Source organism: Babylonia areolata, chromosome 18, assembly GCF_041734735.1.
Source record: "Babylonia areolata isolate BAREFJ2019XMU chromosome 18, ASM4173473v1, whole genome shotgun sequence".
NCBI classification, from domain to species: Eukaryota; Metazoa; Mollusca; class Gastropoda; order Neogastropoda; family Buccinidae; genus Babylonia; species Babylonia areolata.
The window spans coordinates 40,357,583-40,375,984 of NC_134893.1; the positions used below are offsets into that span (position 1 = coordinate 40,357,583).

Consider the following 18,402-nt stretch of genomic DNA (forward strand, 5'->3'; position numbering starts at 1 on the left):
GTTTCCTCCACCTGGAGCCCAAGATGTTGGTCTGAGAAATGAAACAGGGTAGAACCCTTAACATGGGTTTATGGCATCCATGGCCGTTTAGAAAAAAAACAAGAAGAAACAGGGAGACAGAGAAAGAGAGGTTGAGATTCAGAATCAGAAAGACAGGGAGACAGACATGTAGCTTGGAGTTGGAGGGAGATAGACACACAGACAGACTTCAACTTCTTCTTGGTGTTCACAGCCACATCATCAGTCCAGTTGACGGGCGCAAGAGCCGAGTGGTTAAAGTGTTGGACTTTCAATCTGAGGGTCCCGGGTTCGAATCTCGGTAACGGCGCCTGGTGGGTAAAGGGTGGAGATTTTTACGATCTCCCAGGTCAACATATGTGCAGACCTCCTAGTGCCTGAACCCCCTTCGTGTGTATATGCAAGCAGAAGATCAAATACGCACGTTAAAGACCCTGTAATCCATGTCAGCGTTTGGTGGGTTATGGAAACAAGAACATACCCAGCATGCACGCTCCCGAAAGCAGAGTATGGCTGCCTACATGGTGGGGTAAAAACGTAAAAACCTGTAAACGCCCACTGGTGTACATACGAGTGAACGTGGGAGTTGCAGCCCACGAACGCAGAAGAAGAAGAAGAAGAGAAACAGTACAGTTCTGGTGATGAATAATGTTAGACAGACAGACAGACACCAGATAAAAAGGGGGGGGAAAAAAAACAAGAGAGAGAGAGGTCACTAAACACTCTGCCAAACACCCAAAGTTTAGAGAGCTCAAGACCGATCCCTAGAAAGAAGAGGAGGAGAAAAAAACACAACAAAAAACAACTGGAGATAGGTCATCATACAGTCTGCCAAAGTTTTATGATCATCAAGTTTATCTTGATCCTCAGCATCCAGTTGTGTTGCTGAAACTTGTTGAGGTGGTTTGACGGCCGAGTGCTTGCTTCGAAAGGAGGCACAAGAGCCTGGCAGTCAGGTCATGCGATGTGATCCAGTTCAGTGTATTAGTAGAACCAGATTGTGAGAAGTGTAATGATATTTTTGTCGTTCAAGAAAGGTGTCTTAGCATGATTACAAAAAAAAAAAATCAAAAAAAATCACCTTCTCTTTTAATATATCCTCCATTATTTTTCTTTGGTACTTTTATTATGCTTATTACCCCTCTCCACACATGCCATCTGATGATCCCAGGCCCTCCTCCCTCCTACCTTCCCCATGTGTATGCACACACATTTGCAAGGATGTTTCCTTGGGTATGACCAGTCTCTAATGTATGCATACAAAGGGATGGTTACTTGAGATCTTGATTTAGCTGAGAAAGTTTGCAATGGCTGACATTAACTACTGAGTACACTTTCACTTTCCTGTTCACTTTCATTTCATGTCAGTTTTCTTGAGATTTACAGTTTAAAAAAAAAAAATTATGTAATGCAGTTATGAATAACTGTTGCGTCATACAGTCTACCAGAAGAAATGTTTGAGAAGACATTGAGTTGAGTTTGAAAACACTGACCCCCCCCCCCCCCCCTGCCCCCCTGCGTTACAAACGTGTATGTGTACGTACATATGTATGTATTTATTTTATATATAATTCTTGGTTGGGATGTAGGGAAATGCTACAATCTTTGCACTTTCAGTGATAAAACCTCACACAGACAGACAGACGCATGCACGCACGCATGCACGCACCCCCCCCCCCCCCCACCCCACACACACACAGAGTACTAGCAGCAGCAAGAAAGTGAGGCCTTGATAGGTGAGGCAGGTTTTATTATTGACTGCTGTACACTTTGAATAAAGAAAAAGAAACAAACACATGTTTTTGTTGAAGACAATGGCAGCACCATGAGAATCAGTGAGATGAAGAAATCATGCAATGAATACAGCTCGTGACCGAGAATCTATTGATCAGGTTGTTTTGCTGTTTTGTAACAGACGTGGATTGCGTTTTGAATTTCAGGCACATGATGATAACAACAACAGTTTGCCTGTTTAAGCCTTTCAGTAAAAAAAAAAAGACAAAAATGCTGAGGTATTTATACTTATGCTGATATTTATGATGATTTAGAAGAAGAAAAAAAGATGATGATTATGATGGAAGCATCCTGGTGCCCTGTCTCAACCCATTGCCTTGTTTTGTCTTGTTACAGATGCAGACTCGCAGCCACCTCCCAGAAAATGGATGAGGAAGGAAGGGTACATGCCTGACTACAGCCGCCCAGCAGGTAGGTGGTGGGTGGGCTTGGTGGTGTGGGAGGTGTGGGGCGGACTGGCTGGCTGACTGAATGATTGACAGACTGGCTGGCTGACTGACTGAATGACTGGCTGGCTGGCTGAATGATTGACTGCCTGAATGAATGAATGATTGACTGGCTGGCTGACTGAAAGATTGACAAACTAACTGATTGATTGACACACTGGCTGTCTGAATGATGGACTGGTTGGCTGGCTGGCTGAATGATTGACTGATTGGCAGACTGGCTGGCTGAATGTATAAGGCTGACTGAGTGAATGAATGGTTGGCTGACTGACTGACTGACTGAATGGTTGGTCGATTGACTGACTGAATGACTGGCATACTGGCTGGCTGAATGAATGAATGACTGGCTGACTAAATTATGACTGGCTAGCCGGCTGGCTGACTGACAGGTGGGTAGTCATGGTGATGTGTGAGGAGTGGGACTGACTGACTGGAAAAAAACAAACTGTGACAGCCTGTGTCATTGATGTGTCCATACTACTAATTAGCCACAACTTTAAGGTCTCTGGTGAAGCATAGATTTCTCTGGCCTCGGCCAGGGTGATTTCCCACAGACATGAAGTCTTTGGCACAGTGACTGCTGTTGTTAGCCTGGTGATGGCAATGGCAGCTCTTTGGGTTCCTAACAAGTAATGCATCAGTGCCTATTGAAATAACTTAATAAGTCATCATTATGATTTCATGACATGCCAGCCTTCGGTGTGCAATTTCTTACATGAAGATGTTAAGTGACGGTAGGCTGGGTGGTTTCATTTAACTGGCATTGGAGGGCGTCATCTGGTGTATGAATTCAGACCAACACAATGTGTGTGTGTGTGGTGCTCATGTGTGTGTGTGTGTTGGGGTGGGGTGAGGGTGAGGGGGTGTTAGTGCTGCAGGAGTAAGGCACCCATGGTCTGGCCAGACCAGAGCTTGGTCAGTGGCTGAGACTTGGGGTGAAAAGCATGTGTAAGGTGATATGAATAACAGTTACACTGCCCACATGATAAGCATGAGCCTTTGTCCTGAAGACACTACCGACATAATAAGCACAGGCCTTTGTATTGCCCTGAAGACACTGCCCACATAATAAACATAGGCCTTTGTATTGTCCTGAAGACACTGCCCACATGATGAGCATGGGCCTTTGTATTGCCCTGAAGACACTGCCCACATGATGAGCATGGGCCTTTGTATTGTCCTGTAGACACTGCCCACATAATGGGCATGGACCTTTGTATTGTCCTGAAGACACTGCCCACATGATGAGCATGGGCCTTTGTATTGTCCTGTAGACACTGCCCACATAATGGGCATGGACCTTTGTATTGTCCTGAAGACACTGCCCACATGATGAGCATGGACCTTTGTATTGTCCTGAAGACACTGCCCACATAATGAGCATGGGCCTTTGTATTGTCCTGAAGACACTGCCCACATGATGAGCATGGACCTTTGTATTGTCCTGAAGACACTGCCCACATGATGAGCATGAGCCTTTGTATTGTCCTGAAGACACTGCCCACATGATGAGCATGGGCCTTTGTATTGTCCTGAAGACACTGCCCACATGATGAGCATGGGCCTTTGTATTGTCCTGAAGACACTGCCCACATGATGAGCATGGGCCTTTGTATTGTCCTGAAGACACTGCCCACATAATAAACACAGGCCTTTGTATTGTCCTGAAGACACTGCCCACATGATGAGCATGGGCCTTTGTATTGTCCTGAAGACACTGCCCACATGATGAGCATGGGCCTTTGTATTGTCCTGAAGACACTGCCCACATAATGAGCATGGGCCTTTGTATTGTCCTGAAGACACTGCCCACATAATGAGCATGGGCCTTTGTATTGTCCTGAAGACACTGCCCACATGATGAGCATGGGCCTTTGTATTGTCCTGAAGATACTGCCCACATGATGAGCATGGGCCTTTGTATTGTCCTGAAGACACTGCCCACATGATGAGCATGGGCCTTTGTATTGTCCTGAAGACACTGCCCACATGATGAGCATGGACCTTTGTATTGTCCTGAAGACACTGCCCACATAATGAGCATGGGCCTTTGTATTGTCCTGAAGAGAGACAAAGCATCAGTCAGGGCATCACATTGTGGCACTGTTTGATTCTTGTCTACCTCGCCCCAGGTAGCGTACTTGTGTCTGTGTGAAGTGGCGACATCCTGATCAGATCAGAGACAATGAGAGGGGCTTTTATGTCCCCTTCCCTGAATAATGATGATAATTGTCGATCATGTGACACGTAATGGTGGATTGGTTGATGTGCCCTGTTTGTGAATGGGGGCATCGTCCTGTTGTTATCGTTGTGTGTGTTATTGGGAGTGTTTGCCCTTTCATTGATGTACGTTTGTGTGTTTACGGGGCTGTTGCCCTTTTGATATAGGTGTGTGTGTATGTGTATGGACCTGTTGCCCTTTTTGAGGGAACAAATACTGATCAGTCAGCTGTGGAAGAGCCTTGGAAACCATGTGGACCTTTGCTGCTCACAGTGCATACTGTATCAGCAGCGTTACCCCCATGCCACTCATACCGTGTGTCCTCCACACACAACCACACCCCGGGGCCTCTGTGGCAGTCTCATTGTCGGCTCTCCACAGGCCTCACAGCAGAGGAGACCCTGCTGCTGAATCAGTCTGGTGGTGTTCAGTGGTTCCTGTTCTGGTTCATAGGACACCACCTGCTTCACTCCCTTCTGATGATAGTAAATGCTTAGTGTATGGGGGACTCAGAATTAGAGACGTGGGAGTAATGCCACTGAAATAGTGCAGATTATGAACATTAGTTACTGAGCCATTGTGAGCTGTGTGCGCATCTTGACAACTGAATGTGTTGAAGATTTCTGGTCAGTGAAGGGCTGCATAAATGGGCTCATGACATTGAGTCACAACATTTCACTCTGCACCTTAGATTAGCTTCAGAATTAGACAAGGGGCATGTAACTGTCAGCAGTGCTTTAGGGTTTCCATCAGTTTACACTCAGGGTAAACACTCGGGGTAAATATAAGGTACAGAGGAACAGAGCTAAGAACTTTCTCACCTTCATTTCCTTCTGTGTCAGGAAAGAAAACAAATTTACTGCTTGCTATTTTGTTTTACAGATAGTCTGACTAAATCTTGGTGTCAGACATTCATTCTCGCTGACATGGTTGAAAGGAAAGTTGGGATGACAGGAAGTGAACCCATAAGGAAAAGGGCATGGGGATGTGACGTCAGTGATCAATAGCAGGGTGGGATGATCAGGTTGAATCCAAGGATTTCAGCAGACAGTAAAAAGGGATGTAGAGGTGACGTCATGTATCACAAGGGACAGTCAGGTTAAATCCCAGGATTTAGCAGACGGTGAAAACCAGTGTGGAGGTGACCAAGTGTGTCACAGCCAGAGTGAACACTCAGAATGTGAAGACACAGCAGGACTGACATGAATGAAGACTGGAGGCAGCTGGCAGGTAGCAGAGGTTTTGGGGAGCGGGGGCGTGGGGGAGGAAGAGGAGTGGGGATGGGAGGGAGTGGAGTGCCGGTGTCTGGCATTGACCTCACAGCCTCTCCAAACAGGCAGGTGTGATCACGCCAATGAGTGCCCCTGCTGTTAGCAGCTTAATGTGGGGGCATCCGAACTTCCTTGTGTATCGACCCTTCAAACACTCTCTGGCTCAAAAATAGCTTTGGGGTGGGGGTGGGGTGTCAGACTGGAAAGCTGAGAACTGGTGCTCTGAAGGAGGATTGGAATTACAGTGCTGAAGAGACAGTTGGGTGCTGGTAGGGAAATGTGGCTTGTTGGAACCAGATACTTCAAGGCCTGATCTGCACATTGGGTTCATGTGAAGGACAGACACACACACACACACACACACACACACACACACACACACACACACACAGAGCAGATGTGTAGCATATATGGATCTGTATGCATGCTCTGACACCACCTTAAAACTGAAACTCCGGTTTGGTGTTCTTTTGGTGGGGGTGGGGTGGGGGTGTCAGGGGCAGGAAGGAAGGGTGGGGAGCATATTGATGCAGTTTAGTGTGTGTGCATTGGTACAAGAATTTCTGCAAATCTGTTATCATTGTCAACAGGTTATTACTATTTACATTGATAATGTTCTTATTGTTATTATTGTTGCCACTAATATATTTCAATGCAGGACTCATATATATATATACACAGAGAGAGAGAGACAGAGAGAAAAATAAGGGAAAGAAGACAGGAAAGATGTAAGTGCTGGACAAGAAATTTCCCTTCCTCGTGTTCTTTCCTTCCCTATTTTTCTCAAAGTGTCCCTTTTTTTCTAAAGAAAAGAAAAAAAAATCTAGAGCAACATGTTTTTGCATGTCTTGTAAACTGTTTCAAGGTCATATTCAAGGACCCCCCCCCCCCCAGCCCCCGCCCCCTGACCCCCACCCCTCCCTCCTCCACTTGTCTAGTCACTAGGAGGGGGAAATGGAGAAAAGTAGAGGTGGTAGGTGTACACCTATTTGAATTGTCGGTTAGCTGTCGTGGGGTGATTTCCTGAGCTTACCTTGACCTTGTCGCTACTGACTTGCATTGTCTGTGTTGGATTGTGCATGTGTGTGTGTCAGTGAATGTATACAAAACATGTATGCATGTGTGTTCATTGTTATTGCTATGTCTGCAAAAGACTGTCTCTCTCCTTTTTGTTATGTCTGCTTAAGACTGTGTGTGTGCATGCACACATGCATACATGTGTGTGTAGATATATGTAATTGTGTGTGTGTGTGTGCGTGCGTGCGTGCGTGTGCGTGTGTGTGCTGTTTATCAAGACTGCATAAGACTGTGTGCATGTGCATGCATGGATGTTTGCGTGCATCACTTGTGTTTTGTATTCATTCATGCAAGAGGGTCAGCAGTGTGCTCCCATGCACACATTTCTCCCAGTCAGTTTCCATATTAGGAAAGAAACATACAAAGCTCATGTCTCAGTCAGCAGTGCTTTGCATCTGTTCGCCACATCCCACAGTTTGTTTCATCCAGCTCAGACACAGGAGCCACAGTGAAAAGTTGATGTGAAAGACCATGTTTGGACTTAAAAAGGAAACTGAAGTCTGATAGAAGAGAGGGAGGGGGGAAGAAGGGTGTAGGGGTAGGTGGCAGAAATAAACCTGCATATGAGGCGCCCATGGGGGTTCTTTCCTGTGACACACCTTTGTAAGAGGAAACGTTATGTATGAAAATGAATGAAATTTTTAGATTTGTATTTCTTGCTGTCCTGTTGGGTGTTCCATTCAGGTGTATATATGTAAGCATGTAAGCGTTTCTTTGAGTTGTTGTGAAAGTAAGACGTGGATGGGAGAAAGGAAAGGGTTGGGAATGTATTCAGGGAGAGGAACAGAGAGACAAATTGTAAGACAAAATCTTTACTCAAATGTGGGCATAAGCTTTGGTTGTGGTTTGTGTGTGTGTGTGTGTGTTTAATGTTACCCTTGCCCATAGGGGTAACCCTCTCTATCTCCCCAGCACTCCTCTCCCAAAAAGATGAAAGAATGGGTAGTTGATAATATGCAGAAGTAGAAACCGAAAATCAACATGTGTGTGTGTGTGTGCTTGTGAAGGGAAAAAATAGAAAACATGGTAGAGATAGGGACGGAGAGAGAGAAAGGGAATTCATGAAAATGAATATTTAGTAAGACTTGTCCAGTTGGAGTGCAGATAAGTCTTATACAGTCAGAGAAAGAGGCAGACATAGGGAGGGAGAGACGGAAGAGAGAGAGAGAGAGAGAGAGATCCTGAATGAATGTTTTCAAGACTCCTGCAGCTGGAGTGCTCAGATTTGTCATCAGCACAGAGGGAGCCAGAGACAAGGACGAAGGGAGTGCAAGAACCTTCATGAATGGGTGTTTTCAAGGCTTGTCTGATTGGTGTGCAAGATTAGTGGTGGGTGATGCGGTCAGACCTCCCAGTGAATAGACGAACAGTGTTGACGATCGATCAATGCTGTGGTTCAGAACAGTCAGTCATTGGTCGACTGATGGCCATGGTCAGGATCAAGGAGTGTGTGTGTGTGTGTGTGTGTGTGTTTGCGCTGACTGAGCATGTAACTAACGGGCATTGAGGGAGGGGAAACAGGGAAGGGGTTGGGGGACAAAAGATAAGGTGGACAGTGGTCAAGTCAGGCAAGGGAGCTTAATAGAGTTCTGTTGTGTGGGTCTGTATACACTGTGGGGATGACATGGCGTGCGCGGGCGACGCTGCTACCTGGAGTTTTTGTTTGTGTTGTCCGGAAATATTTCTTGGTTTTGGTTGACTTGCAGGCAGCTCTCGTTTTGCCCCCATCCACTGTGTTTTTTGGTTGTTTTTTTTTATGTTTGTCTGTCGGTCTGTCTTTCTGTGTCTATGTCTCTATTAATGGGGGTGGGGGGAGTGGGGGGTTGGAGGTAGGGAGGCGAGGGAAAGAATTCAAATTCACAATAGATTCATTTGAAAGGCCATCTGTTGGACAAGAATAATGAGTGCAGAACAATACCAAATGTAATTACTTTGACTACACACACACACACACACACACACACACACACACACACACACACACACACACACAGAGGGATATATATATATATATATATATATATATATGTATCACACAAGCACACAGGTATATATATATATAGATAGATAGATAGATAGATAGATATGGGAGGGGGGGGGGGTATTTTCTCACAACATAAATGCAACTCTTTTTATAAATCCACCCTCCTCTTCCTCTGCTTTCTGTAAATAATAACCTCTAGCTGCCTGCCTGCCTGTCACCCAGCCATGGCCTGGTCGTTTAAGTTGTGCAGTGTGTATGCTACCTGTGTTCAGCCTTCAGGGGTAAACGATTTGTTTTAAGACCAGCTGCTCCAGCTGTTGCTGTCACGATCTTTGTTTCAGCAAAACTGGGAACATGAATGCCACTTTGAACTGCATGTGTGGATGCATCCTTTGAAAGGGTTGAAATGTAACAACACAGAAAAAGAAGAAATAAAACTGGTCCATAGGATGGAAAAAGAAAAGAAAAAAGAAGTGTATAAAAAAAAAGAAGGAAACTGGCCCCCAAAATGATAATGATACAAAATAACATACATGTAATTGAATATATAAAGATCAGCAGGGTAAGCTGTGATTCAAGCATATCACGATGCATAAAGATACAGTACCTCCACCCAGGTGAAGGTTGCAGTTGCCTTAACGGTTCAAGATTGATCTGTGTGTGTGTGTTTGTGTGTGTGTATCTTTGAGTGCATGTGTCTATGTATGCATGTGCATGAACTTTTGATTTGATGTAGCCATGCTTCTGTGTATATGAAAATGAGGTGTGTGCGAACCGCCTGTGTGTGTGTGTGCGTGTGTGTGCGTGCGCATGAATGCGCGTGTGTGAACGCCCATGACTAAACTGAGAACTGTACAGGAGGTAGAGGCAGGATGGGCAGACTGGAAACAAAAGGGGTGCACATAGGAACTGGGTGTGGAAGTGGATAGGATATTGAGGAAAAATGTGTGTCTGGTTTGACCTTTTCTTGTTTTCTTTCATAAGTTAAGTGCAACGTTGTGGTTAAAACTAAAAGTAAAGCTAAATGGATTGAGGGTTTATTCTTGGAACAAGCGCACGCCCTTGCTTCCTCAAGTGTCTGCGCTGGGCTCTTTCTTATGTCTGGCCTTCAAACCTACCCCTTTCCCAAAATAGTTCTTCTCTCCACTCCTCCTTCCGGTCCATACTGTCTCTAGCTTTCTTCGTGGTCCTTCATCCCTCAGAGTTCTGCTTTGACTTCTCTCTGAACAAGATTCAGTGCTTTTTTGATAATTATCATTATTTTCTTGTCGCTTGTGTATGTTGCACAGATACTTACTAGTAGTGGTAGTATGAGGCTCTATAGAGCCTCTGTGCCATAGCTAATGTAGCCTTGGGCTCAGTCCTAGTGACTTGGTGTCAAGGTTTATGCAGCCTCATTGTCAGGGTTATGCAGCTTCACAATCACTGTCAGGGTTTATGTCGTTTCATTGTCAGTGTCTGTGTCGCCTCATTGTCAGGTTATATGTCGCCTCATTGTCCAAGTTTATGCATTCTCTGTGACAAAGCTTATGTAGCCTCTGTCATGGTTTATGTACCTTAATTGTCCGGGTTCATGAAGTCTCATTGTCACTATTTGTATTTGTATTTTCCTTGGTTTATCGTCTCATCCGAATGACTAGCTTCCAGACCACCACTCAAGGTCTAGTGTAGGGGGAGAAAATATTGGAGGCTGAGCCGTGATTCGAACCAGTGTGCTCAGATTCTCTCGCTGCCTTGGCGGATGTGTTACCTCTAGGCCATCACTCCACTAATGTCAGGGTCGCCACAGTGTCAGGTTTGTGTCGCCTCATCATCAGGGTCTATGTTGCCTCATCATCAGGGTCTATGTTGCCTCATCATCAGGGTCTATGTTGCCTCATCATCAGGGTCTGTGTTGCCTCATCATCAGGGTCTATGTCTTCTCAGTGTCATGGTTTATGTTGCCTCAGTGTCATGGTCTATGTCGCCTTGGTGTCATGGTTTAAGTCGCCTCAGTGTCCTGGTTAATGTCGCCTCTATGTCAAGATTTGTGTTGCCTCAGTGTCAGTGTTTATGTGGCCCCAGTGTCAGGGTTTATGTAGCCTTGGTGTCAGGGTTTATGTAGCCCCCAGTGTCAGGGTTTATGTAGCCTTGGTGTCAGGGTTTATGTAGCCCCCAGTGTCAGGGTTTTTGTAGCCCCAGTGTCAGTTATTTAGCTGCATTGTCATAGGTTATGTAGCCTCAGTGTCAGGGTTTATGTAGCCTCGGTGTCAGGGTTTATGTCGCCTGGATGTCATTCCTAATTGAGATTGTTTTGACCAGGATAGTGGCAGGTGCTGCTGGGTCACTGAGCTGAACTGGTCACTCATAAACACGCACACACTCACACTCACACACACAAGGAGAAAGAGGGAGGTGTGTGTGTGTGTGTGTGTGTGGGGGGGTTGATGTAGTTTGTCGCTGCACACAGCCTGCAGGGCGGTTGGTGTTGGAGGGCATAGGTGGTGGCAGCAGCTGGTGGTGACAGCCTTCAGGTTCTTTGTCTGGCTGCAGGGTATGGAGGGGGCTGCTGGGGATGGGGTGGGGGGTCCTGTTGTTGTTGTTGTCCTCGTTATCAGCTGTGTCATCAGACCCTCCTTCCCAACACCACCACCTCCACCTCCACCACATCTGTCACTGCAAACAACATTAAGAAACAAGTGGTGTATTGATAGACATGGATGTAGATGGTAGAGGGAGAGAGGGGGGTGGGGTGGGGGGATGCTTCAGAGGAAATGAACATAAATAAGATGTTGTTTGTGTAAGGCTTAGTTTTGATGGTTGTAAGATGTTTTTGTTTTGTGTTGTTGTTTTTTGTTTTGTTTTCTAAGAAAAGGAAAGTACACACTCTGTGTTGATGCATGCATATTGCATGCAGAGCACACAACCACCTTCTCTGCGCATGGTACACATGCACGGTGCACACTTGTATGCTTTTATATCTATCTGTCTTGTCTCATTCTCATTCCTCCCATCCCCCATGCCCGCAAACACACAGACACAACACAGACACAGTGCATACACGCACACGCACACGCACACGCACCACACCACACCACACCACACCACACACACACACACACACACACACACACACACACACACACGCGCGCGCGCAAACACACACACACCAAAGGTCTATTCATGTTCCTTTTTCCTTTTGTCTGTTTCTCAAATATCACTTTTAAAAATGAAAAGACGTTGAAACTTAAGAAACAAAACATGTATGCACTCTCGCACACCCACAGTATAACAATGCATGCACACACAAAGTTGTGTAGCTAAAGGGTGCGCTATGGTTAGAGCGCATTGTCCACGTGATCACAGGGTACACAACCTGCACATCAATAAATGCATTTTACTGAAAAATGCCGGCATCATATTGGAAGAACACACCAGATAAACTATTCATCAAAACCACCAATAGCAGCATTCAGGTAAAGATAATTCAGGAAATCGTAGGATCTGTCCGTCATCCCATTTCATATCACCTTGCCACCTGGCTCCAGGTGCAGCTGTTAACCCACCCACCCTCCCTCACACACACACCCTCACACGCTTTCTTTTCTTACCTCCGTGATAGAAATAGGTCTCCAGCATTGCAAGCTAATCCAAGGTCTTCGTTCAAGGTATTCTGGGTCCTTTACCACCTGCTTGTATCTTTCGCCCATGCTTTGCCTTTCTCCTTGTCCTCCCCTGACCCCCCACCAACCCAGCTTGGTTCCCTCTGTTGCTGTTTATTATGTGCCTGCTTGCTCTCTCTCTCTCTCTCTCCCTCTCTCCCCCCCTCCCCCAGCCCTCTCCCCTACACTGTCATGATCAAGGCATGACATATTGATACCTGGTGGGAAGTTGTGTGTACACACCCCATCACAAGGGAAATGGCCTATTGTTGAATAAATCATTCACATTGGCATTCTGGCATTCTATCCCACCTTCCCTCTCTTGGTCTTTCTTATCCTCCCTCTCTGTGTTTTTCCATCCCATCCCTCCCTCCCTCCCTCCCTCCCTCCCTCTCTTATATATATAGGCCTATCTGTGTGTGTGTGTATGACTGAAGTCTGACTAAATGACACAGGAAACGAATGATGAGCACCGAAAGACAGCTCAGTCTTGGCTCTCTACCAAGGTTGGCAGCCTGTTATGCAATTGACTCTGCAAAGCGCTTCAAGAACCCTGGTCTCTGACCGAGGATATTATACAAGTATTCAATTTCAAAACAGTCAATCAAAAATCTCTCTCATATACTGATATAGGCCAAATCTCTCTCTTCCTCCTCCTCTCTCTCTCTTCCTCCTCCTCTCTGTGTCTTTCTTCTGTCACTGTGTGTAAAAAGAAAAAAGACTGCAGTACCTGGTACAGGGTCTGTGTGACTGTATCAGGAGATAGCTGTTGGAAAGTCCTCGAATGATTCAGCGTTTTCATCAGTCTGTGGTCTACTATGGCTGTGACATGCTGCAGGGTGGCCGGGAGGGAAGTTAGGAATTACAATGATTGCCAGCAGACGTTATTCAGCATGACAAGACAGTGGCGTGTGAGTGACAAGGCACCTTTTTAGCCATGCCTCATGGCAAATGCCAGCCGCTGTTCCAGGGTCACCTGCTGCTGCAGCTGGGTGGTGATGGTGGTGGTGGCGGCGGCGGCGGCGGCAGTGATGGTGGTGGTGGTGGTGGCAGTGGTGGCTTATAATGAATGTATTGACAGGATGGTCGATGTTGAATGGGAGTTGTGAAGGCGAGGAGGAAGGCTTGAAAGCAGTGTTTGTCACTGCCACTGCACATTTGTTCATTTTCTTTCCTGGCAGCAGTTGTTCACGTCAGAAAGCAGCTGAGCACAGGGTCCTGAATATAAATGACTGAGCTGTGTTTTCATCTTGAGTACTTTGTTGAGGGGAGACAGATTTCAGTACTGGTCGCCATCCTCCAGGGGTCTTTGGAATCAGAAACAGGCGGCCATAAACCCCTTTTAATTTGGTTATTTGGTTCTTGTAACAAGTCCCCTTAGTGTGGTGGTCTTTGTTTTTTTATTGATATTATTATTTTTTTGTTTGTTTTGTTTTGGATATTCAGGGACCATTAGAACTTTTTTCTTCTTTTTTTTTTCCAAATGCAATTTAGCAGAACCTTTTTTTTCCCCTGTCCTAGAAATGACAGTCATTTCCAGTGTGTCTGAGTTCAGATTAGGATTAAGAAATAGTGGTCCGGTGTACACACCGAATGGGATATGTCTGGCAGTGTCACAAGATAGCTGTTGATCTGAATCCCTTGTGGGGGGCAAGGGGGGGAGAGCAGGAAGGGCACTCTGGGCAGACCTTTTTCACAAACCTCTCACTGCCGTCACAGGGGGACTGAACTGTCTGAGAGCTGTCTGCTAGGGCAGACAGTGGCACCACAGGGCCCTGGAGTACAGCTGTGCTAATGTTTTGCCTCCACAAGAAGCGGAAAGACAGGAGAAGAAGAAAAGTACGACAGACCTAACGAAATGACTGCTCAGCTGTTCCCAGAAAGTTGTTGTGTGTGGAAAGGGACAGTCCAGTTGGTTCCAGAGTGTACTGTAGGATGGGGGGACTGGTGCAGTCTCACAGAAAATGACCACTTCCTGCTGGAAGGTTGGCATAGAGTTGATGTCTCTGCCAAGGAAGCGAGAGAATCTGAGCGCTTTGGTTTGATTCCCATGTTAACTCACTCAGTACGGCCAGTCCTCTCTTCTCCTCTATACAGACCCTTCGGATGTCCAGTGGGTGTCTGAATGACCCAACCTTTAGCTTCCGTCGTCAGAATGGTGGTATTCTTTGTCAACATTCACTATAAGAGCCTTCCGCTTGCAATATTTTGATGATGGTAATTGGGATGAAACGCTGTTAACATCATCTCTTTCGCCGTTCGTATGAAGAGAGTTAAACTGAGTTCCTGTGTGCAGCGTGCACTTGGTGCATGAAAAAAAGAACCCACCATGACTAAAGGGCTGTCCCTGGCAAAATCCTGTAGAAAAATCCACTTTGATAGGAAAACAGATACAGCTGCAGGCAGGCAGAAAAGAAAGGATGGCGCTCTCATTGTAGCGATGCGCTTTCCCTGAGGAGAGCAGTTGTAATTTCACACAGAGAAATCTGAAATGACAAAAGAACAATATAGTACAATGCATTGCAATACAGTAGAATACAATTTACAATGCCATACAGTATAATACAACATAATGCAATGCAGTACAATACAATGCAGTGCAATACAATAGACAATGCAGTACAGTATACAGTGCAGTACAATATACAATGCAGTACAATATACAATGCAATACAATATACAGTGCAGTACAATACACAGTGCAGTACAATACAATATACAATGCAATACAATACAATATTCAATGCAGTGCAATACAGTACAAACTTCCCAGCATAGTTCCTTTCAGGATTCCATGCACCATCAAGTTTCTCAGAGCCCCTTCTTCCACTACCAGACTCAGTAAATGACAATGACAACAACAATAACAATAATGACAATGATGATAGTAATAATAATGTTGGCATTTATGTTGCGCTTGATATTGACCAGAGGCAGATCAAAGCTCCAGTCACTCATATGCGTGCGTAACTTGAGTCAGACTCAGAGGGATGAAAGAAAGACAAAATTTTTTAAAAGACCAACAACAAAAATCATGTGAATAGAAAGCTGGAGAGACTGAAGAGGGAGGGGAAGGGAAAGGAAAGCTATTTTGGAAAGAGGTAGTTGTTTTTGTTGTTTTTTTAAGGCCAGACTTAAAAGGGCTGAGTGGCCCATGTCAGCACAAGCACAGAGAGTGGTTATCGTCCGTCGGTGAACATTGCGGACAGCCAGCTCACCTTGATCGAGAAACTGATAGGGAAAATTGCCAGGCAGGCATCATCAGTTGCTTGCAATGAAGGGGGCGGTCTTGTGGATATGAGACAGTACTTAACATTAATGTGTGATTGTGATAAAGTGGGGACAGATAACCAGGAGTGACATATAATTATACATATATATAGATATATGTTCATGGCAGTAGCTGTTGGGAATGGCAGGTGACATTCATTAATAGGCATGATGGCTGGTGTGGATGGAAGAGGGAGGTGTGGGATAGAGGGACAAAGAGAAAGGGGGTGGACCTTGTTTAATAAAAGCAAAGAGAAAAAGAGTTAGTGAGAAAATGCTTGTTTTGCTCACCGTGATCCTTGATCATGTACAAAAGACACTGTGATGACACATCTCCATACCCACAAATAAAAAAAGTGGAGGGTGGAGTTAACTAAAGTTAAGGCCCATCTTTTATTATGTTAATGACTTGCCTTCAGTCTATTTTAAATGTTTTTCCAATTTTATTTTCCTATTTGTTTACTTGGTATATTTGTCTGTTTTCTTTTTTTTTTACACACACACACACACACACACACACACACACACTGTGTGTGTGTAATTTTTTTTGTTTTTGGAAGCAGATGTGGTGTAGCATGTATGTCATGTGCCAGTTCATGTACTTTGGTGTCTTCTTTAAACTGACAGAAACGAAAGATGAACATTATACATATGTGACATGCTTGTGTTGTTTCAGCGTTGTTCCGAGTGATGTGCTACAACGTGCTGTGTGACAAATACTGCACCAGGCAGCAGTACGGCTACTGCCCATCATGGGCCCTGAGCTGGGAGTACCGCAAGAAGGGACTCCTCAACCACATCCTGGACATGCAGTCCGACATCATTAGTCTGCAGGTGGGAAAGGGGGGGAGGTATGTGTGTGGGCGGGTGGGGTGGGGGGGGGGGAGTGTTTTGGGGGTTGTGTTTTGGGGGGTGTCATTGAGGGCGTGGGGGGTGGGTACAGGCTTTGACACACAACCGAAAGACCTGGAGGAGTCTGAACAGTCGCGTTAGTCTACACACTGAAAAAAAAAAAAAGTACACAGACTATCACCTATGTTCATATTCTTGATTTTGTTACCTGGTCACTCGCTTTGCATGTACACACACACCAGAGTGGCTTGTGACATTGATGCTAACAGAGATGCAACTGTTATGATTATGCTGTACTTTGTTACGCTCAGTAACAGTATGTTCTGATGTTACACCAACATCAAGATTGTTCCAACAAGTTGATTTTCGACTACATAGCATGGTCACATGCTTTCCTGTTGTTACATTACCCAGATGCTCTAGACCTATCGATCAGGAGGCCAGGGCAGTCACTACTTACCTTGGTCTCATGCGATGATGCTCAGCTAATCGTGTGCATGTTTACATTGAAACAGCATTGAGTGGACCAATCAGCTTAATCGTAGCAGTTAAACCGTGTTGCAGGTAGGCTCAAGTATTTGTATGCATTGTAGAGATAAAATGTACGTTATCTGATGTGGCTCGGAGTCCGAGTTTTCCTGCCCAATTTCTTAAACGCTCTGGAAGCTCTCAGATGTTCCTACCAAATTTCTACCGATAAGTTGAATAACCCAGACGCACTAGAGCTATTGATCATTAGGCCAGGGCAGTCACTACTAACCTTGTTCTCACGTGGTGATGCTCAGCTGATTGTGTGTTTGTTTGCATTGAAACAGCATGGAGTGGACCTATCAGCTTAATCATTTGCCTGTACAAGAGAGAATGTGGCTATATTAAGTTGAGTCTTGGTCAAACAGCGTCTGTGCCCGGTGGATTAAATTAAAATGTACGTTTGCTGTGACTCAGCGTCCGAGTGTTCCTACTGAATTCAAAATATTCCTACCAAATTTCCTGATTTTTTCTACAAACACTTGACAGGGGTTGGCATCTCTGTGTTAACATTGTTCTCTGTCTGTCCCTGGCACAGGAGGTGGAGACGGAGCAGTACGACCGCTTTTTCAAGCCAGAGCTGGCACGGCAGGGCTACAGTGGCCTTTTCCTGCCCAAGTCCCGGGTTCGAACCATGAGCTGTCAGCAGGAGCGTCAGAAGGTGGACGGCTGTGCCATTTTCTACAAAAAGGACAAGTAAGAGTTGCTTTTTAGTCGTTTTCAGATTTCTGTTTTCCTTTTTTTTTTTTTTTTTGAAAAAAATTATTTTTTAAGTTGATGTGCACATTTAGTCATTTGAATGAGACTTTTAAGCAGGTGAATGGCTGTGCCATTTTCTACAAAAAGGACAAGCAGTGGTTGCCTTTTATTTGTGTTTAAATTTCAGTCTTCCATTTCTTAAGAAAAAAAAATTTAAGTTGATGTGCACATGTAGTCATTTGAAGCAGATGATAAACTGAGCTTCTGTGCCAGCATTCACTTAGTGCATGGAAAAGAGCCTACAGCATCAAAATGGTTGTCCGAAAAATAAATAAAAAGGTGTTGCTGCACTGTAGCGATGCGCTGTCCCTGCCTGGGGAGAGCAGCTTGAATTTTACACAGACATCTGTTGTGATGAATAGTTACACAATGCAATGCAGTACAACACAACGCAACACAACACAGTACAGTGTATTTTGCATGTTTACAAGTAATAAATAATGGTGTATGTATGTGCATGTATCTGTGTGGTGTGTTTAAACCACATTGTATGAAAAAGGTGTGTTTTTGACACTGTTGTTATTATTTAATAGAAATTGGT

The 18,402-nt window shown here is 45.0% G+C and overlaps 1 protein-coding gene across 1 annotated transcript in view; it reads left to right on the forward strand.

Annotated features, from left to right (window-relative positions):
- Nucleotides 1–18,402, forward strand: part of LOC143292236 (uncharacterized) — a 42,965-nt gene that overhangs the window by 13,251 nt on the left and 11,312 nt on the right. The window contains exons 3-5 of the mRNA XM_076602425.1: nt 2,149–2,223; nt 16,399–16,556; nt 17,641–17,798. Coding sequence (XP_076458540.1) covers nt 2,149–2,223; nt 16,399–16,556; nt 17,641–17,798 — 391 coding nt within the window. The remainder of the gene's footprint in view (nt 1–2,148; nt 2,224–16,398; nt 16,557–17,640; nt 17,799–18,402) is intronic.